The sequence below is a fragment of the Thalassophryne amazonica genome, chromosome 20, assembly GCF_902500255.1.
Source record: "Thalassophryne amazonica chromosome 20, fThaAma1.1, whole genome shotgun sequence".
Lineage (NCBI taxonomy): Eukaryota > Metazoa > Chordata > Actinopteri > Batrachoidiformes > Batrachoididae > Thalassophryne > Thalassophryne amazonica.
This window is the reverse complement of record NC_047122.1, coordinates 52,654,174-52,677,331: the sequence shown is the minus strand read 5'-3', so window position 1 is coordinate 52,677,331 and position 23,158 is coordinate 52,654,174. Positions and strand designations below refer to the sequence as shown.

Genomic DNA, 23,158 nt, shown 5'->3' with positions numbered 1-23,158 from the left:
GTTGATTGATTGATTGATTAATATCTGCACTGATTAATCTCAGTGCTAGTGAATAATATTAGTGCTAATGAATAATTTCAGCACTAATGAATAATTGCAGTACTAATGAATAATATTAGTGTTCAAGCAGGAATGAATAATATCAATGCTAATCAATAATATCAGTGCTAATAAATAATATCATCGCTAATGAATAATATTAGTGTTCAAGCAGGAATGAATAATATCAATGCTAATCAATAATATCAGTGCTAATAAATAATATCATCGCTAATGAATAATATTAGTGCTAAAGAATAATCTCGACACTAATGATTAATCTCAGTGCAAGTGAATAATATCAGTGCTAATGAATAATTTTAGCACTAATGACTAATGTCAGCACTAATGAATAATCTCAGTGCTAATGAATAATCTCAGTGCTAATGAATAATCTCAGTGCTAATGAATAATATCGGTGCTAATAAATAATATCGCTAATGAATAATATTAGTGCTAATGAATAATATCTGCGTTAATGATTAATCTCAGTGCTAGTGAATAATATCAATGCTAATGGATAATTTTAGCACTAATGAATAATCTCAGTGCTAATGAATAATCTCAGCGCAAATGAATAATCTCAGCGCTAAAGAATAATCTCGGGGCTAATGAATAATATTAATGCAAATGAATGTATTAGTGCTAATGAATAATTTCAGCACTAATGAATAATCGCAGTACTAATGAATAATATTAGTGTTCAAACAGGAATGAATAATATCAATGCTAATCAATAATATCAGTGCTATTAAATAATATCATCACTAATGAATAATATTAGTGCTAATGAATAATCTCAACACTAATGATTAATCTCAGTGCTAGTGAATAATATTAGTGCTAATGAATAATATCTGCGTTAATGATTAATCTCAGTGCTAGTGAATAATATCAATGCTAATGGATAATTTTAGCACTAATGAATAATCTCAGTGCTAATGAATAATCTCAGCGCAAATGAATAATCTCAGCGCTAAAGAATAATCTCGGGGCTAATGAATAATATTAATGCAAATGAATGTATTAGTGCTAATGAATAATTTCAGCACTAATGAATAATCGCAGTACTAATGAATAATATTAGTGTTCAAACAGGAATGAATAATATCAATGCTAATCAATAATATCAGTGCTATTAAATAATATCATCACTAATGAATAATATTAGTGCTAATGAATAATCTCAACACTAATGATTAATCTCAGTGCTAGTGAATAATATTAGTGCTAATGAATAATATCTGCGTTAATGATTAATCTCAGTGCTAGTGAATAATATCAATGCTAATGGATAATTTTAGCACTAATGAATAATCTCAGTGCTAATGAATAATCTCAGCGCAAATGAATAATCTCAGCGCTAAAGAATAATCTCGGGGCTAATGAATAATATTAATGCAAATGAATGTATTAGTGCTAATGAATAATTTCAGCACTAATGAATAATCGCAGTACTAATGAATAATATTAGTGTTCAAACAGGAATGAATAATATCAATGCTAATCAATAATATCAGTGCTATTAAATAATATCATCACTAATGAATAATATTAGTGCTAATGAATAATCTCAACACTAATGATTAATCTCAGTGCTAGTGAATAATATTAGTGCTAATGAATAATTTTAGCAGTAATGAGTAATGTCAGCACTAATGAATAATATTAGTGCTAATGAATAATGTCAGTGATAATTAATACTTTTAGTGCTAATAAATAATCTTAGTGCTAATGAATAATCTCATCTGTAATGAACAGCATGTAACTTTGTTATGACTGAAAGGAATCTTTGGATAATTAACTCAGAATTTACAGTGAAAATCATAAATGTGTCTCTGGGAAGCCTTTTTTTTTATATATCTGCTGCTAGGCAAGTTTTTGTCACATTTCAGTGCACTTAATCTCTGCTGAGTGTCAGGTCCTGCTGCCACGAAACATCCACAGCAGTCTAATTGCATGACAAGCACATTAGTATTGCTGAGAACAATGGCGTCTGCGTGCAGAACACCCAAGGCTGTCTGTGGAGCAACCAGTAAGTACAGCGTGAAATAGCTCCATGGATCTTCATAAAGGGGCCACAGCTTCCTCCATGGCAGCAAGTCGCATCCATCCGAGTCACCCGGGTCCTGGGAAGAGGTGTGTATGTGTGTGTGTGTGTGCGTGTCATCATGCAAAACCGTGGGGTTACAAAGTTGTTGTCAAAATTTTGTCTTGATTAGAGATGGTGAGAGGGAGACAAAATACAGTCAGACAGACCAGGACAGTTTCAGGACAGGATGGCAGAGAGAAGAAGAGTCTCAGGAGAATATGACTGTAGGCAGAAGGAGAAAAACCTGGAAACGTTACAGTTAGTGTGGCTGCTGCAAAGCCTTTACATATGAAAGGCTGTTATTTACAGATTTTGTAATAAACTCCTCCATCCATTCTCTTCTGCTTGTCCCTTCAGATGAAATGTGTGATGCTGGGACCCAATAATACAAAAGCTTTATACAAGCAGAGTGTGCATGCGTCATGAACCTGCTTATGTAAGGAGTATCTGAATGTTGCATCTTACATACACCAGAATGACTCTGCACTTGATTTCAGACCAGGTTATTGGTGGTGCATGGTGTCAGCTCTTTCTGCATCCTCTTGATAGCAATCCACTAAGGCTGACCGTGTGCCCTTGTTTTTATGGTCCAACTCAGGATTACAGCTCAGATAGAAATGTGACATCATCCACCTTTAATGGAGCACTCCATCACTATGTCCTAAAAAACTGTAGATGGCTGGTTTAGAGAGGTGGTGATGGAGCAGTCTCTGATCCTGATGTGGTGACACATGCTCCCAAATCTGCTCTGACCTAGGTTACATTGGCACCAGTGTCATCCACATCACAGTTGAGACCATAAAAAAAATCCATCATATGATGTCATGACACGAATAATGGATTTTCTGGAACAATCCCAACACAATGATACTCTGTAGTACTCGGAATGAAGCTCTTTTGCACTGCTTGATTAGCTGTTTGTATTCTTCTTGATTGTACTTTGCATCTCCTGCCGTCTTTGACCTGTTTTGATAAAGGTCATCACTGTCTCATCTCTTCAAGAGTGGGCGAACACGAACTGCATTTCACATTGATATCACTCTCAAGCTATTAGAGTGTGACTTTTGGCCACAGTCTAATCTTCTTTTCCAGCAGATCAGTGGCCTGTAAGTATTTACAGCAACTTAAGGAAGACATTCCATCCTCTACCTCCAAGCTGCAGACCGGCTGACTCAGGTTTATTGAAAAAGTGCAGTTATTTAACTTAGCGAAGTGCACCATGGGTTAAAAGTACTGCAGTGATAGCAGGTAGGTAGATATGAGCTCATAGCCAGTCCATCACCAGTTTGCATCTTAAAGGTGTAGCTTCATTTGATTTTTACCTCCACCAATGAAGTTGGAGGCGGTCATGTTATCACCTCTGTTTGTTGGTCTGTTTGTCTGATTTTGAACAGCCTGGAGCCCACAATTTTTCATATATCATTATGACATTTTTACTGAAGATTCATATTCTGATAGGCAAGAAGGGATTCAATTTTAAAGGTCATAGGTCAAAGGGCAAGTCAGGGAAAAACCTTGGAATATTGGGAAAATTCCTATCTTTAACATTGAATGAATTTTAAAAATGTCCTAATTCTGTCAAAAACAAACAACAACAACAAAAAAATCTAATTTCTTTAATATTTGAGAGTGTTGTGTAGGAAGGTATCCTTTATCAACTGACAAAGTTTGATCCAGATCTGATCCAGATTACAGATTTTGTGGCCATTTAAATTTAACATTAAAAGCCCCATTTAAGGTATATTTTGCATTATATCTTAATCAAACATGCCCCGATCACTCTTATATTTTAAAGTAAGGTGCAGACTGGCACTCACTATCATCTGACAAAGTTTGATCTGAATCTGATCTGGATTGTGGATTTTGTAGACATTTGAATTTAATATTGAAAAGGCCATTTGGTTTACATTTTGCATTATAACTCAATGAAAAGTGCCTCAATCACTCTCATTTTTCTGTTATTGATTTACCTACACCACCAAAATTGAATGGAGGTTCCAATGTTATGCCTGTTTGTCTGTCTTCCAGTTATTAGTCAGAAACCAAGTGCCAAAAAGCAATGACAAATTGTGCATAGTAGAGATAACCCATGTTCTTTGAAAATTGTTTGAACAAGAATTCCAAAAACGAAAAAGTTCGGAGAAAAAAACCTGACAACACCACAAAAAAAAAAAAAAAAACTTCAACTCAAGTGCATGAACTAAATACATCCCCCTGACATTTGATCACATTACATTTATCTTACGAAAAGTCACTTCTAACATGAGTTTGACCTTGAAAATTTTTTCCAAGGTAAAATTTTGTGGAATTGTCAACTAGTATTGGCGGATGTTTGCGCTCTACGAGTGCGGTGCGCTAGTGTTGTTTTGTAACCATTTAAGTCATAAAAAGGATTTTCTTCAGCACCACTCCAACTTTGATCTTTCATGTTCAAAGAAAGGTTTCACAATCTTATATCGCCAACATAATTAAAACTCAGTTTGTCTGGAAACAATCAAAAATTTTGACCCACGTGGGTTAAAATATAGCAATAAGACAAGTTTTTAGTACACCAACTGCCCGTCTTGAAATACGACACACGTGCAAGGAGAATGCGGCACTGGTGGCCTTAAACCAAAGGCCTTCTTATTGTACGGCAAAGGTTCTACCCGCTAGTGCCCATGTGCGCTAGGCCCCTTGTCAGAATGCAACAGCAGTGTGTGATAAAGACATCTTTGACTACGTGATTCACCTTTTCAAAACTTGAAACGGTAAATGAAACTATTATTTCAGAAAATTATACAGTGTTTAGAAATGCTCAAAACACTGATTGAAACAATGGCTTCAGAATATATATATTTTTTTATTTGTTTTTTTTAGTTTCATGATGCACGAAACACTAACACTGCAATGGCGACATCTAGTGGACAGGCGGTCCCTCCCACCTAAATGAGTTTTATCTGTTCATATCCAATACAAAAGGTCTGGGTGTGAAGGATAACAGATTGCGAAGCTCTCTGAGGTACATTTTAATGTGATTTTGGGCCACATAAATAAATTTATCCTGACTGAGACAGACGGCGTCCTCCCATCTTCATCACACATGGTTCAGTACATTAAACATGGTGGGTTTATAACATAATTAGTTTTAGCAACCGATAAAAGAACAGTTTGATTTAAATACTCGGGGGTGAATTATACAAGGAGGTTATTCTTCTGTAATGAAAAAATGAAATCATGACCTTGAGGTGGATTAAGAAGGCAGAAGGCTCCCTCTGCTGTTTGGTGATAATGTAACAAAAAACCCTGAAACTACACACAATAAAATGTTGATTTAGATTTGATCATTTTCTTGTGTTTAAACCTGGCCTTAGACCTGTAGGATGATAGGTACAATCCCTGTCATGAAACTTTGCTAATTCAAGTCCAATGTTTTTGATGTTGATTCTGCTTTCTGTTACATAAAACTGTTTATTAACAACAGTGTTGTAGTCAATGTCCAAACCCTGAAGATTCAAAGCCAAAGCTTTGACCAAGGTGCAGGCCATGTATTTGAACCCTCAAGAGGAAGGCCTTTACCCCTCAAGACCAAGGGTTTGTCCCTCAAAGATAAAGATTTGACCTCTCAAGTCCACACCCAACGCTTTGACTCTTCAGGGCTATGCCGAGGCTTTATCCCTCTAGACTAAGGCTTTGACCCCAAAATGCCAATGCTTTGTCCCTCAAGGCTAAGACTTTAACCCCTCAAAGCCAATGGCCAAGGCTTTATCCCACATGACTAAGGCTTTGACTGCTCAAGGCCATGGCCAAGGCTTTGTCCCTCAAAGTGAAGGCTCTGACCTTTCAAGGCTATGGCCAAGGCTTTGACTACTCAAGGCCATGTCCAAAGCTTTGTTCCTCAAAGTCAAGGTTCTGATCTTTCAAGGCTACGGCCAAAGTTTTGTCCCTCAAGACTAAGAATTTGACCCCTCTAGGCTATGGCCAAGGCTTTGTCCCTTAATGCTAAGAATTTGACCCCTCTAGGCCATGGCTAAGCCTTTGACTACTCAAGGCCATGGCCAAGGTTTTATCTCTCAAGGTCAAGGTTTTGACCTTTCAAGGCTATGGCTAAGGTTTTGTCCCTCAAGCAATATTCTGTATTCTGCAGCTTAAGTACCTAAATAGTAGTGAAATTCTGTGTGCCTTGAAAATCCTTTGAATTTTCTTGAGATTACCAAGATTTTGAATCCTCAAGTACAATTCAACCAACATCAAGGCCTGGGGAAAAAAGGGTCTTAAGGTACCTTAAGGACAAGACAAAGCATCAAGGCACTATAACACTGATTGTGATTTAAAGCCCTTAAATGGTTTCTGCCATCTTTAAAACAGCATAACATGACAGGACCACTTGTGCCCATTCTCCATGTGCTGTGGAGTTGCATCAGGAAGGGTATCCAGTGTAAAACTTGTGCCAAATCAACATGTAGACTCATATTGGACCTGTTGCGGCAACCCTGAGTGAAAAAGAAAGAAGCCAAAAGAACTTAAAATATGATATTTTATACACCATTTCGTCATGTGTGCTTCTTCATGTGCAGTCATAACAATCCGACCGTACTTTCTTCATCAGACACCTTTAGGTGCCACAAGCTGCTCAAAATGCCACTGTTGTCTCGGGTGGTGCATGCACCGGCGCAGGAGCAGACGTCCTCTGATGGTTTGGGTGCTACTGCCTCTTGGCTGGCCAGCATGGTTTTCTGGGAAGCCTTCCTCCTTCACGGCTTCCAGACAAAGCTGGGACTCCTGGTGAACGAGCTGACCGCTCAGCTGAGGAGCAGCAGAAAGGTGGACAGTTGCTGCTGTAATCTTCTGCAAAAACTACAACCACTTTAACATGATATCTTGTGAGAATCTGTGTCTTGCCTTTATGAATTTCCACTGGAGTTTGCTGTTAGTTTGTTGATGGGCGGGGCAGGGCGAAAGGACCACGCTGTCTCCTTTGGCGTCCAAACACAAATCCTCCATTGGTCCCCATCGGACTTCACCCTGACTGTTCAGCTCACAGTGCTGCAATAGCAAAAGTAGGGTTTGGTGCAGTTTGTCGTTTAATTCACACAGAGTGTCCTCGCTAAGGAAACTGTCTTCATGTTTACCTGGCTGCCTGTGCCGCTACACGGAGCTATCATCATGGCTCCGCCATGAGGGTCTCGCCCCCGAGGGTAGTCCGCACAGCTGCTGGTGCCAACGTTGTACAGCTTCAAGTGGGCACAGATTTCTCCGTCATAACTGTCACAGAGCTGCAAGCATGCTTTGTAGTTGTGTGTGTGTGTGTGTGTGTGTGTGTGTGTGTGTGTGTGTGTGTGTGTGTGTGTGTGTGTGTGTGTGTGTGTGTGTGTGTGTGTGTGCACATGCATTACCTCGCCTGACAGTGCAGGTCTATCTTGAGGGATGTAGAGCTGTGGATAGACACCAGTCAGGTACCAGTGGAAATTCCTGCAGCCCAGGTTCCTCTTCAGTCTCAGGTGCTCTGTGATGTTTGGGTTCTCGGACTGCACGGAAAGAAAACTGAGTTTATCTTTTGTTTTCCTTTTAATTATAAGTAGAGTAACTGGAAGGGCACTCAGACAGCACGTTCCTCTGCCACCACCTAACCGTCCTCTGTTTACATCTTTGTGGAAATTTTCCTTTTATCTCTTTGTTTTTCATTGCTGGAAATGATTAATCTTTCTTTAACTTCTGGATCTGTTCCTAAATGTTTCATATCTGCAGTGATTAAACCATTACTTAAGAAACTTAATCTTGACCCTAGTGTATTGAAAAAATATCGGCCGATATCAAATCTATCATTTTACTCTAAAATTCTGGAAAAAGTGGTGTCACAGCAGCTCGTAGACTATCTTACTGAGAATAATCTCTTTGAGCCACTGCAGTCTGCTTTTAGAAAATATCATTCCACAGAGACGGCTCTCACTAAAGTGGTGAATGATCTTCTGCTTACAATGGATTCGGACACCACTACGGTTCTGTTGCTGTTAGATCTCAGTGCTGCATTTGATACAGTGGACCATCTTATTCTACTTGATAAGCTGGAAAATCATTTTGGGATTACTGGGAGTGCCCTTGCATGGCTGACGTCATACTTGACCAGTCGTTCTCACTGTGTTTTGTACAGTAACACTACCTATAACCTTAGTGACATGAAATTTGGGGTTCCACAGGGGTCTGTCTTAGGCCCCCTGCTTTTCTCCCTTTATATAGCACCCCTTGCGCACATATTGCGGCGTTTTGGGATTACCTTTCACTGCTATGCAGGTGATACTCAGTTATACATGCCGATAACTGCTGGTAATCTCGTTCACATAAAATCCTTCGAAGATTGCCTTGCAGCAGTGAGAAGTTGGATGTCTAGAAACTTCCTACTTTTAAACTCTGATAAGACTGAAATGATGGTTCTTGGTCCAGTGAGACATCGGCATCAATTTGACCAGTTAACGCTCAGCCTCGGCTCATGTGTCATACATCACACTGACAAAGTGAGGAACCTTAGAGTAATTTTTGATCCTTCGTTGTCCTTTGGCCTCCACATTAGAAATATTACTAGTACTGCTTTCTTCCACCTGCGAAATATAGTGAAGATTCATCCCATCCTGTCTATGGCTGATGTTGAGACCCTGAGCCATGCATTTGTTTCTTCTTGATTGGACTACTGCAATGTTCTATTTTCTGGTTTACCACAGTCTAGCAGTAGGGGTCTCCAATTGGTTCAAAATGCTGCAGCCAGACTTTTGACACGAAGCAGAAAGTTCGACCACATTACACCCATTTCACTGGCTTCCTGTCCCAATGAGATCAGATTTTAAGGTTCTGCTACTAACCTATAAAATTATTCATGGTCTGGCACCTCCCTACCTAGCTGACCTAATTAAACCTTACGTACCGGCCCGGGCTTTACGTTCTCAGAGTGCAGGACTACTTTGTGTCCCTAAGGTGAATAAGTAGTCTGCGGGCCACAGAGCTTTCTCTTATCGTGCCCCTGTTCTGTGGAATGATCTCCCTGCGTCAATAAAACAGTCAGATTCTGTGGAGATTTTCAAGTCCAGACTTAAGACGCACTTATTTTCCCTTTTATATGGCTAGCATACTGGTACATTTTTTTTTTTTTACACTTTTTATTCTTTTAATTCATTTATTAGTAATTGGAGCACGCTGCAGCCTCAACTTTACCTAAATTCTGGGTCTTTTAGTGAAGCTTAGGGCTAGCGGCCGGCGATCACCTTAGTATTTCTCTGTTTTTCTTGTTGATTAATGCTGGCAAATTATACAGTATTTTTTGTCTTTCTGATGCCTGATTCTGTTTTTTTTTTTTCTCTGTTTAAGGTGCAGCTCCATCCAGAGATGGGAGTTGTATTTGTGTTGGCGACCCTCCTGTCCTGTGCGCCAATAGCATTTCTTGTATATTCGTCCGTGAATTGTTCTGTGAATTGTTTCTGTAATTTGTGTCTGTAGCATGGCCCAAGCAGAGGGTCACCCCTTTGAGTCTGGTCTGCTCCTCAGAGGGAGTTTTTTTCTTACCACTGTTGCTCTGGGGGTTGGTAAGGTTAGACCTTACCTGTGTGAAGCGCTTTGAGGCAACTCTATTGTGATTTGGCGCTATATAAATGAAAATAAATTGAAATTGAAATTGAAATTCATTGTGATGTCTTCTCAAACTCATGAGATCCCAAATGATGAACTTTGATCCTGAAAGCTTATGTATCTTCCCTAGTTCCTAGTTCCAGTTCCTAGTTCCATCCATTTTTAATCACTGCTGCTGGTCATTGATCCTGACCACTCACCTTTCACCTCCAGAGCATTGATCCTAATTGCTGACCTTTGATTCTGAGTGACAATCCTAATTGTTGACATTTGATCCTGAGCAGTGATCCAAGTTTTTTGTGTTTCATCTTGATCGCTCACCTTTTATGCTATTCTTTGATCATGAGCACCGAATCCCATTTAATAAGCTTTGATCTTGAGCAATGATTTCAATCACTCACCTTTGATCCTGAGATTTTTTTTTTTTTTTTTTTTTTTTTTTTTTTTGCCAAATTGACCAAATTGACCGACCATTGATCCTCATCACTCACTTGTGATCCTGTTAGTTAATTCTGGACATTGATCTTAATTTCTGGATTTTGATCCTGATCACTCACTTTTGATTCTGTTCTTTGATCATGAGCATTGATCCTAATTTCTAACTTTTGATACTTAACCATGATCCTAAGCCCTGACTATTGATAATAGTCCCTCTTTTGATTCTAAGTGATTCTGAGAATTGATTCTAAATGGTGTCTTTTGATCCTGATCATTCATCCTGATTGCTGATCTTTGATCGTTTAACCTTGCCTGTCACATTGTTTTTGTCTGTCTTGCATGTATTCTAGAATTGGAATCAAAAGAATCAGAATCAAGGGCTAATAACCAGTAATAATTACAGGTGTAAGCAGCAGTATTGATTTCCTGTTTCCTTTGATTCTATACAATCAAAGGAAATAGAATCAAAGATCAATGCTTTAATCTCAAAGATCAAGGCAAAGCCCCTTGATTTAGATCAGCACCAAAATTTAGTAAGCTCTTCCTTGAAACAACATCTACACTGAATTTAAGTACATTTTATTTGTCCTTTTGGTATATCTTGCAGACTGACTAAATGACAGACAGACAGACAGAAAAAGGCAATGAAAACAATAATGCCCCTTGCAGATGTGAAGGAGATCTACGTTCAGATTTTTAGTGTTCTGATGTCAAAAGTGACCAAGCAGTCTCTTGGTCCAGTTTCCATTCTCATTCACACACACACACACACACACACACACACACACACACACACACACACACACACACACACACACACACACACACACACACACACACACACACCTGTCTGATGAAGTGAGCTTGTGTGTCTCTCCTGTAGTAAATCTTCCTGTACGTGTCCATCCAGGTGTCTGCAATGCGGATCTTGTTTTTCTGAGTCTGCTCCTGGTCTGGGATTTGATAAGGTATGTGGTGGTGGTCTAGGTGGGCCACACGGGAACATGGCACCACCTCCATGGAGCCCCCACATGACCACACCTAGAAATAAACCAAACACCAAAAACACAATTATGATGAAGCCGCTTTAAAAAAAAACCTGCAAGGTCCTCTCTACCATTAAAGCTACTTTTGGTTATGATCCTTCCTCCTGCAGTTTGTATGTATTTGCACAAATACTGCAAGTTGCGTGTGGATTTTTGTACACACTGCATCATTTTAAACAGCGTCTAATATGATCCTCTCACAGAATATGGGTATTTTTCATCATTAGAGACCAAATAGATCTGTTAAAAAAAAAATTCTTTATGCATTTGTCAGCTGGTCATGGGATCGAGTCCCACGTGTAGCCTTTCTGTGTGTAGTTTGCATGTTCTCCCTGTGTTTGTGTGGGTTCCCTCTAGGTGATCCGGCTTTCTCCCACATCCAAAGACACTCAGGTTAGATGAATTGGAAACTTTAAAATTGTCCGTAGGTGTGTGTGTGTGTGTGCGCAGGTGTGAGTGTGTTTGTTTGTCTATATGTGCCCTGCGACAGACTGGCATCCTGTCCAGGGTGTAGCCCGCCTCAAGCCCTATGACTGCTGGGATAGGATCCAACCCCCCGTGATCCTTAATTGGTGTAAGCTGGAATAGAAAATGGATGGATGGATGGCAAATATGTTCCCAAACAAACAGCCTTTTAAACATGACGAGTAAAAGGGCCCATTTGTGAGGATAAACACGAGTTTGTCACAAGGCAGCTGAATCACTGACACAACAGCTTATGGAATTATGATCTTCTGTCTTTTCTGCACATCCACGTGAATGCTACAATTAGGCTGCACACGAAAGTGTCAGACTATTCCGTTACCCTGATTGACAGCTCTATTTGTTCCGCTCCCCACAGCAGCATCCCTGGGTCATAGGCTCCAACACTCTGGAAAAAATGTTTATCCACAGCCAGAACTCCGCCTCCTAAAGCAGGACTCCTGTCACGGTGACAATCAGCGTCACATTCCATTTCATACATCTGAACCAATACAATTCTCTATTATACAAGAAGAAAATGAAGTGTGTATTTAAAGGTAGAGTGTGTAGGTTTTAGAGATGTTTATTAGCATGAATGGAATATAAGATTCATATGGAAGTATAAATTTCCTGCAACAAAGAATCTATGCATTTTCATTAACTTTAGGACCCCCTCATGGAGGCCGGCATGTTCCACCACAATGTTAATAGCTCAAAGGGAACATATTTACTCTGGTTTTCACATTTTAGGCCGTGATTGGAAGTGAGAATCTACTGGTTGCTAATGCAGGCTAACAAATCTGAGAAACCTTATTTTTGTGAACAGCGAGACTCCGTAGCTGTTTAATGGGTACAGAGAGTGTTGCTTCCCATAGCTGGCAATCAGTGTATGGCTACAGAAAGTAATGCTTTCCACTAACCCCAACCCTAACCCCAGATGTGCTTTGGAGAGCAGACTGGCCAGTGGGACTCTTCAGGCAGACCATGGAATGTCAGAGGGGTCCACCACGGATTGCAGAACCGGACTGCACAGGGAGAGCATTGCTAAGGGCAGCTGTGCTCTGATGTCCACCTTCCGAACATGCGGCAGTGACCACGGGTTGACCAAGGACACCACACAGCAGAGCACAAGCATTTCCCCATAACCCTGACCTTAACCCAAATCATAACCCTAATCCTGACCCCAAACCTAACCCTCATCCCAGATCCTTCCTAATTCCAACCAAACCCCACACTCCCACAATGGTGCAACACTGGATGGGATCAGGTTATTGTTCCCTTAGCCCCAAGCCGAACCATAACCGTAAACCATAACCCTAACCACAACCCTAAACCCTAACCCTCATTTTCCGCTAATACCTAACCCTAGAATAATGTAACCTTAACCCTAGCCAAAGATAACCCTACTCCTAACCCTAACTATAACACTAACCCCTAACCCAAATCCTAACCCCTAACCCCTAATGCTAACCCTAACCCTGAATTCCCCCCATCCCTAACCCTACCCCTAATTCCAACCAATCCCCACACTCCCACTATGGTGCAACACTGGATGTGGATAAGGGCTGGGTTAACCGTAAACCTAACCGTAACCCAAAATTCCTTCCCCCCATCCCAGATCCTTCCTAATTCCAACCAATTCCCACGCTCTCACTATGGTGCAACACTGGATGGGGATCAGGTCATTTCCCCTTAACCCCAACCCGAAACATAACCATAAATCCTAACCACTATCCCTAACCACAACCCTAATCCTAACCCTAAACCCTAACCCTCATTTTCCGCTAATCCCTTACCCTAACCCAATCGAACCCTAACCAAAGCTAACCCTAAATCTAACCCTAATTCTAACCCCTAATGCTAACCCTAACCCTAACACTCTAACCCTAAGCCTAATCCTAACATTAACCCTAACCCTGAATTCCCCCCCATCCCAGATCCTTCCTAATTCCCCACACTCCCACTATGGTGCAACACTGGATAGGGATCAGGTAACCTGAACCCTAACCCTAACTCTAACCTATACCCTAACCTCTAACCTACAGAAAGCAATGTATTACTTATTATATTATATAATATTATATTATCATATATATTATATTATTATATATTTATTGTAATGTTTTCTCTGCAGCCGTTAATGGCTATGGAATCTATTCGTTTGGGGAAATGGAGGACCTACATGATGACACTAAATCATCCACACTGTAGCTTTAAAGACACATCATGAATGCCCAGCTCAGAATTTTTTATTATTATTATTATTATTATTATTATTATTAGTTAATATACTTACTCACAGGCTGAACAGCCCCAGTCTGAGTCTTCTTCCTGAAGTTGAGGATTTGAATCCCAATGGAAGTCAAGTCTCCAGTCGAACACTCCCCTAACTGGCCACTGGGTGGCATTGTACTGGAAAGTCTGCCAGTCAATCACATCAATGATTGGGGACACCACTCTGGTCCTGCAAAGAGACACAATAAAACAAACTGGTCTGAGCTTCTGTTTTCATACAAAAAACAAACAAAACAAACAAACAAAAACGTGAGTTTATTTATTTGCATTATAAAAAGTGAGTCCAAATGAGTCTGTCCATGGGAGTCATGTGAAATAAAACCGGATCAGGGTTTGCAAGTTTTACAAAGTAATTACTTGCAGACACGTGACATTTTAAATATTTCTACCAATAAATATTTGCTGTGATGTTCAATGGATGGAATGACAAGAGTTTAAAAAAGAAAAGAAAGAACAAAAGAAATGAAAATGGGCAAAGGGTCAAACATGTGGCTGAGAGGGCAGAGTGTAAGAGTTCAGCCTAATTAGTCCAATAAGAGCCACCCTGCAGGAAGCCTGGAACACAAGAGGAGAGCCAGATCATGAGGACGCGTGGATCTGCTGCTTTACTGATGAATACGGACAACGTCTGACTCTGACCCTCCGTCTCCTCACCTCGCCACAAGTGCTTCTGTCCAAACAGAAATATGAGCAGACAGTCTGAAAACATTTGGGCACAGCTGCCGATTTCAATTTCCCATCCGGCATTAACGTTGGGAGAACTGAGCTGAATTGAAATATGAGAGCTTTTGCAGCTGATCACAAAATACCCTCAAAGGCACAATGTCACAATTTCATAAAATGATTTTGTCTGTCTGTTCCCCTCCTCTTCCCAGGTCCTTTGTCCAATTTGCACCACACTTGGGATGTGGATGAAGGTCAATCCTGGAATTGCCCTAAAAGGGTTCTTTTCACCAAATGTCAAAGACATTGTGGTCAAAGGTCAAAATTTAATCTGTAAAGGACAAACAGCAGAGTGGAGGACAGACTTGAATTGAAATGTCTTGCAACCTGTGGCTTCAGAAGCAGATAAAAATCTTGGAAAAAAATAACAACTCTGACCATAAAACCTTTCTGTAAAATCTGCAGCTCCTCTTGTCCAGTTTTGAATTTGATCATGAGGAGGTAAATGCTCTAGTGACCACATAATTGCCTTCTCCCTGCTTGGTGGAACAGGTGTTTGAACAGTCTCCCTCTAGCTTTTGAAATACCTGCTGAGTGTAGGTATTTTCTACATGGACACTAACCTGTCCTGGGTCACTCTCTCCAGCAGGGGCTCCAGCCAGCCTCTCTGGCATTCGCAGTGGGAGTCCATGAACACCAGCACCTCCCCTGCAGCCCTGGCAGCACCTAGAGAACGACATCCTCCAACTCCCAGGCGCTTACTGCTGCGAATCAAACGCACCCTGTCCAGATGAGCTAGATACTCACTCAGGACACTCTTTAGATGACCTGAGGAGCGCACAAAAACCAAGGCGCATGGATGGATGGATGGATGGATGGATGGATGGATGGATGGATGGATGGATGGATGGATGGATGGATGGATGGATGGATGGATGGATGGATGGATGGATGGAAACTCACCATGCTGACTCAAGTCATCCACCAGCAGGACCTCGTGCAGGAACCGTTTAGGGGCGGTGTCCAGCACACTGTGCACGGTGCGCAGGAGCGTGGACCACGCCTCGTCGTGGAAACAGATAATGATGCTGGCCGACGGTAGTGACATGATGTATTCTTTCCCCACACACCTGTTAATTGCAAAACAAACGCGCACTGACTGACAAAGAAAGCTCCAAACGCGTAATGCTGCGTGCGCCTTTTGGCACTTGGCACTCACTCAGGATGGCGCGCGTCAGGGAGCCGCCGGTGCAATGAAATCCTCTCGCTGACTACTTCGTTAAAACCGTACTTCTTCACGGCAGCAAGCTCCAAATCTTTCCCGAAACTATCCAGGTTAAGCCGAAGTTCTTTCCCCATTTCCTCGTGCGTCAGGGGAGCAGGCGTGGATGCGTCCTTGTTTACACCCGGCAGAAACACTTTGTAAATCCTCTTTTTCTGAGGCGGCTCCCTGGTGTTCTGCTGCGCTGATGGCACGAATAACAACTGATCCTCTTGGAGAGAGTTGAGCGGGGCGAGGTCCATACTGAGCTCTAAGGCCGGATCTTTGGAGTCCACCATAACCTCCAGATCGGGTGAAATTGGGATTCCTTGGAGAGGACGACGGGGAGGGCTGGGATTCTGTTGAGAGCGATCCCCGTTTCGGTTAAAGAGGTCCGAGAACAGCAAAGTTAACAAGGCGAAAGTGAGGAGCAGCAGCCAGAGGCAAAGCATCCTCCGCCGGAGCGCACCGACCCTGATCCACAACTTCATGCTGGACAACTTCATACCGGAGTGCTGACTCGTCGTCCGCGGTTTTGGGGTCTGCGCCTCGGATTTAAAACGGACTGCCTGCTGCAAAGCTGCATGATTGTGCGCAGAGACGATTCAGAAAGAATAGCAGATAAATTACGCATATTGAAATGTTTTGATGGCTGAGCTCACGCAGCGTCAGACGGGGCAGATTCCACCCACGCCCGCCCAACTTCCAGTTCACCCTGCGGTCTTAAAGCCTGCCCTTGTGTCGGATTTAAGAGGCACACCTCCATCCACCTGTTGCGACATCTGTTTTACAAGCCTGAACACACAACATGCATGTGACAGGGAGTTAATGCGTTAAAAAAAAAACACAGCAGAAGGTTTGAGGTTGCAAATCAGACTGTTGGAATCAGAATTCAAGTGGATAAAGTCACATTTTAACGGATTTATATGGCAGATATTTTTAGACAGCTCCGGTGTGGGAACGTGCGCTGTGCTTCTGCGCGTCGCTGACCTGGATGGCGACCACCCAGGCAGACAACTGGTCCATTCCCACCTCTCACCAGCAGCCAGGGAAGTACGAAACACATATAACACCGTGCTGCAGCGGAAAGAGGCAGAATGTGGTGCCTCACGCAACAAGGATGCGCTCTCTGTCCAGCTGGCGGCGCGCCACCGAGTCCCATGACCGTCTGCCGGTGCCGAGGAGCCAACATTAGCTGCCTTTTGTCTCCCCGGGTGTCTTAGCAGCGCCAAATGTTCTCTTTTCGGATTCAAACTTGTTCTTCTGATTGTGTTTACTGCCAATTTTGTACCGAATATACAGCAGCATCTTTATGAAAAAACAGATTTATGTTCTTGGTAAGATGACATGTGCTTCATAGTAATGTTAATATTGTGGGAGTGGGGTAAACTTGCAAATAAAGCCTGGATAAGACGCTTGTGGAATGATTTACATGTATAGTAAAAAAAAAAAATCTGTCTTTTTTCTTTTTTTAATATAATATTTGTCAGATTAAAACTGTTTGCAGTCAAGCCTTTCAGTGCAAACTGCTCTAAAGGAAATACACAGGTTAAAAAAAGCTGTAAAGCTCCAAACTCAACCTGCATTTTTCCAGTAGTGGATCTAGATGGGGGGGGGTTGCCCCCCTTGCCCCCAGCTGCTAACCAAAAGTGCAATAAAATATAAGAAATGTCTTGCATAAATAAAGACCGACTGATGAACGCTGCTGCATGTAGATAAGATTCCAGTGTTTAAAATAAAAATTGTTTATTAAAAACAAGGTGGCCAAGTGGTTAAGTGTGTTATGTGTCGGACGCAGCTCGGAGAACCGACCAGCGTTTGAAGGACCCAGTATGAAATAAGCAGAGCACGGTACAAAGGCTAACTGAATTTAATACATAACAGTGATACAAAAAACAACAAAGAAAGTGCGGTCTGGCGTGGTGCGCTCCCAGCAGCGCTAACGGTCCGGAGCCAGAAGCTGTTCGGACCCAAGGACCCCGCCGACACCCCCCAGGTGGCCGCAACAAACCGAGTCTGTGAAAGAAGGAACCTTATGTGAGGTCCACACTCTACACACAGAGAGAACACTTAAAGGTGTACAAACAGCAAACACTTCCTGGCTTGATTACTAATCAGCTTCCCAACCTGCAGGCATGGAACATCCAGTTCACAAAACTCCACTGCAGTGGAAGCCGATACATGACTAACATACAGCTCAATATAAAAAGGTGTGAGGGACACCACATTTACTGACTGTATAAATGTTAGTCACAAAATCTAACGTACCTCAGGAAGTGTGCTGACGAGCGTGAGACCTCACCCCCTCCTCTTTCACAGACCGTGCATCAAACTCTGGACGTTCTCTGCATCCACTGATGATGAGATGGCTCCCGAGACGACGATCTCACCCGTCTGGTCACAAGGTCGAGTCTCTGGCAAATACACACTGTATACTCCAGTCTTAAATGCCACCATGTTCCAATCCATATAGATGCACCTGAGTCCTGACAAGCCGCAGGTGATCAGGGTGAGGTCCTGATAACCTCAGCAACACAGCCACTCAGTCCCAAATGCAAGCCACCTGGAAGGAAAAACAAAAGACAGAAACAAAAAGGCAGCCAGGCCCCCCAGCCATACAACAAAGTGCCCTGGTTTCCCATGCGAAAGGTTCCCAGTTCCAAACCCCACCTCTACCCATTCTCCAATGTGGAGTTGCATGAGGAAGGACATCCGCTGTAAGACTTGTGCCAAATCAACGTGCAGATCTGCTTTCGCGACCCAGAGTGAAAAAAATAAGGGAGATGCTGAAGGGACTTATACTTTTTAAAAATGAAGATTAGAGAGTCAGTATAGTTTCCCACATTGCTTAAGAAAAAGGCTATAGGTTTTTAAAAAAAATTTAAAGGGAAGTGATTGGGTGGGGGTGGGGGGTACCCCAGACCCGCCTATCTGGATATTAGCTTTTTTGATGAATAGCAAACAAGTGTTATTTCCTGCTTGGCCAATTTAAGTGATATATTTTACACTACTTGAAAGGGTAGTTGTAAAACAGCTAACTGATCATCTGCAGAGGAATGGTCTATTTGAAGAGTTTCAGTCAGGTTTTAGAATTCATCATAGTACAGAAACAGCATTAGTGAGGTTACAAATGATCTTCTTATGGCCTCAGACAGTGGACTCATCTCTGTGCTTGTTCTGTTAGACCTCAGTGCTGCTTTTGATACTGTTGACCATAAAATTATATTACAGAGATTAGAGCATGCCATAGGTATTAAAGGCACTGCGCTGCAGTGGTTGAATCATATTATCTAATAGATTTACAATTTGTTCATGTAAATGGGGAATCTTCTTCACAGACTAAGGTTATTATGGAGTTTCCACAAGGTTCTGTGCTAGGACCAATTTTATTCACTTTATACATGCTTCCCTTAGGCAGTATTATTAGACGGCATTGCTTAAATTTTCATTGTTACGCAGATGATACCCAGCTTTATCTATCCATGAAGATCGAGGACACACACCGTTAGCTAACTGCAGGATTGTCTTACAGACATAAAGAATGGATGACCTCTAATTTCCTGCTTTAAACTCAGATAAAACTGAGTTATTGTACTTGGCCCACAAATCTTAGAAACATGGTGTCTAACCAGATCCTTACTCTGGATGGCATTACCCTGACCTCTAGTAATACTGTGAGAAATCTTGGAGTCATTTTTGATCAGGATATGTCATTCAATGCGCATATTAAACAAATATGTAGGACTGCTTTTTTGCATTTACGCAATATCTCTAAAATCAGAAAGGTCTTGTCTCAGAGTGATGCTGAAAAACTAATTCATGCATTTATTTCCTCTAGGCTGGACTATTGTAATTCATTATTATCAGGTTGTCCTAAAAGTTCCCTGAAAAGCCTTCAGTTAATTCAAAATGCTGCATGCTAACGGGGACTAGAAGGAGAGAGCATATCTCACCCATAATGGCCTCTCTTCATTGGCTTCCTGTTAATTCTAGAATAGAATTTAAAATTCTTCTTCTTACTTATAAGGTTTTGAATAATCAGGTCCCATCTTATCTTAGGGACCTCATAGTACCATATCACCCCAATAGAGCGCTTCGCTCTCAGACTGCAGGCTACTTGTAGTTCCTAGGGTTTGTAAGAGTAGAATGGGAGGCAGAGCCTCCAGCTTTCAGGCTCCTCTCCTCTGGAACCAGCTCCCAATTCAGATCAGGGAGACAGACACCCTCTCTACTTTTAAGATTAGGCTTAAAACTTTCCTTTTTGCTAAAGCTTATAGTTAGGGCTGGATCAGGTGACCCTGAACCATCCTTAGTTATGCTGCTATAGGACTTAGACTGCTGGGGGGTTCCCATGATGCACTGAGTGTTTCTTTCTCTTTTTGCTCTGTATGCACCACTCTGCATTTAATCATTAGTGACTGATCTCTGCTCCCCTCCACAGCATGTCTTTTTCCTGGTTCTCTCCCTCAGCCCCAACCAGTCCCAGCAGAAGACTGCCCCTCCCTGAGCCTAGTTCTGCTGGAGGTTTCTTCCTGTTAAAAGGGAGTTTTTCCTTCCCACTGTCGCCAAGTGCTTGCTCACAGGGGGTCGTTTTGACCGTTGGGGTTTTTACGTAATTATTGTATGGTTTTGCCTTACAATATAAAGCACCATGGGGCAACTGTTTGTTGTGATTTGGCGCTATATAAATAAAATTGATTGAATTGATTGATTGATTGACTACACCTGTGTTGTTTATAGGTAAGAACCATGTATGACATTAATGTTACGAAACAAACTGACCGAAGCTAACATCTGCGACTATCGCAGGATTGATATAAACTAGTATATTAGAATAAACACACCTGCTTGGACATGATTCTTAAGATGTTTTACAGCTAAAGCTCCAACAATTACAGAGTGAGGAGCACATTATTGATATTTTTGCAAGGTCAGTCAGGTCAGATCTGGAAGCAGTGCCATGTGTTGCTGTATCTACCATCCTACAAAACTACATTTGGTCCTGGATGGCAACCACCCAGATAGAGCTGGTGTTCTCTCATAACACACAAGTAACACTCCTCATCTGAATCTCTCTCAAAGCAGTTGTCTGTTTAATACAAAAGATCCTCCATACAGACATGGTACCAAAGACATCTCATCATCACCTTCTGTCACTGCTTAGAGTTAAAGTTCCACACATTCAGCTGAGAAGCACCAGGACCCTAAAGACTTGAATCTCCATTCTCCAGCAAAGATAGCTGCATCGGCATCGCCAAACACCTCTGTCCGTCGATCTCGTGGCTTCATTGGGCTCTTCCCACATGTGTCTCGATCGAAAACACCTGCAGATTGACAACTGAGATAAGTGGTCTCTCTTCAAGTTCAACACTTTGTGCCAGCCAGTGTTTCTGCCATGGATAGCCTCCTCTGGATTTTGTTTCAGGTGCATGATGCATCACGATTGCAACGGCTATGCACTTGGCCACCCTTCATCTCCAGTGGCACCAACAGGGATGGCGATGTGTTGGTCTTGGTGGTTGCAGCGGATTGCTGGATGAGTCTGTGTCAAGGATCATCTTGACCACACCAGCCCAGTTGGTGCTGCTCTGGCTGCTATTGGAGGCAAAGATCTTTGCCACAGTGTAGCCCTAAACAGGATCTAGACAGTCCGACTCCTCTCTCAACTTCTCAAGTGTTGCGATCATGACACCCATTGCTTCCACAAAGAACACAGCATCTTCTGCAAAGTCAAGGTCAGTAAACCTTTCAAAACTGACAAAACCACCCAAGTTTGTTGGACTCCATGACCTTATACCCATCAACCAGTCCATGCAAATCCATCAACTTACTGTGGCGTGCACATCAAAGAGCCTCATGTGACTTTTGCACTACTTCTACTTCTTTGACTGTACCAGAAGGATGTGCAAACTTGGGATTCTGACCGAACTCTGATATCGCCCTGAACTCACTGCAGCATTTCTCCACGGCCCCATTGGAACTGGAGATCCAGCTGCCTTGCAGCTGATGAACTCTGAATGGCCGTGCGTCCTTTGAAGCTGCTTTGTCTGCAGTCACAGATTTCTCAGCCGCGTGCGCGTTCAGACACGTGTTTCCCACTGCGTAAGGACTCGTGCGCTCAGTATGACACGACGCACTGGCTTCTGATCACTGTGGTGATACCCAGAGGAGATGCAGGAGGTGAAAGAGTCAAGAGAGCACGCAGATGAGAGAGGATCGACAAAAACAAGGTCTTTGTGTATTTCCAGAGCTGCTCTGAACACTCCCATATGTTCCATCCTGCAGCCAAAACACACAGAGAATAAAGTTTCCACTGGCGGCACATTCTCACTCACGCCCACATACACGAGGTAAAGAGTCCAGTCCCACACACATCCTCTGCAGGAATGTGTCTGGATTCCGCTCTCCGACTCGAAGCCAGCGCCGTTAAATGAGAAAGCAAAACGACAGAAACTCGAGTCCCGGGACGCACGGGCGCGCGCGCACACGCACGCACCGAGGAGCCGCAAACAGAACAAAAGCGGAGACTAATTAGCTGCATTTCTGGTTGTTGGTCGTTCATATTTTGGTTTATGACGTCTGGAAGCTTGTTGTCAGACAGACAGAGAGAGAGAAAAAGAACCCACATCAAACATTTAAAATATTTTATGTGCCATTTTGCGTAATGTTCAGTTGTAATGTGCCCGTCTTGTTTTTGTGTGTGTGTGTGTGTGTGTGTGTGTGTGTGTGTGTGTGTGTGTGTGTGTGTTTGTTTCTTTTTCCTCTATCATAGTCCTGTAAACGAAACACACGTTAACAGGGAGCAACAGGGAGAAATGCTGCCATCTACTGGAAAATAAGCAAAATGAGTTCACAGTTTGTTCTATGATCATGATGATTCTTCCACTACTACTACTACTACTACTACTACTACTACTACTACTACTACTACTACTACTAATAATAATAATAATAATAATAATAACAATAATAATAATAATAATAATAACAATAATAATAATAATAATATACAGGCACTTTTCACTTTGTGCATATTGAGCAATAAAAAAGGCAAATATTACAGCATCTTTAGATCATTATTTCTGTCACCTGATCATCTGTACTTTATCAACAATACTTTATGCAAACACACACACACACACACACACACACACACACACACACACACACACACACACACACACACACACACACACACACACACACACACACACATGTCCAGGGGTGGTGGCCAGGTGATTAGAGCACTTGGTTTCAGTGCGGAAGGTT

The 23,158-nt window shown here is 42.0% G+C and overlaps 1 protein-coding gene across 1 annotated transcript; it reads right to left on the bottom strand.

The window, feature by feature from the left end:
- Positions 1-5,261: 5,261 nt before the first annotated feature.
- Positions 5,262-16,644, bottom strand: LOC117502372 (polypeptide N-acetylgalactosaminyltransferase 15-like). The gene is made up of 10 exons (XM_034161404.1): positions 15,848-16,644; positions 15,592-15,758; positions 15,252-15,456; positions 13,967-14,134; positions 12,014-12,131; positions 11,009-11,203; positions 7,507-7,638; positions 7,243-7,344; positions 7,013-7,156; positions 5,262-6,916 (listed from the first exon to the last, which is right to left on the bottom strand). The coding sequence occupies exons 1-10, from the start codon at positions 16,393-16,395 to the stop codon at positions 6,716-6,718; spliced, it is 1,980 nt and encodes a 659-aa protein (XP_034017295.1). The 5' UTR covers positions 16,396-16,644; the 3' UTR covers positions 5,262-6,715.
- Positions 16,645-23,158: the final 6,514 nt, after the last annotated feature.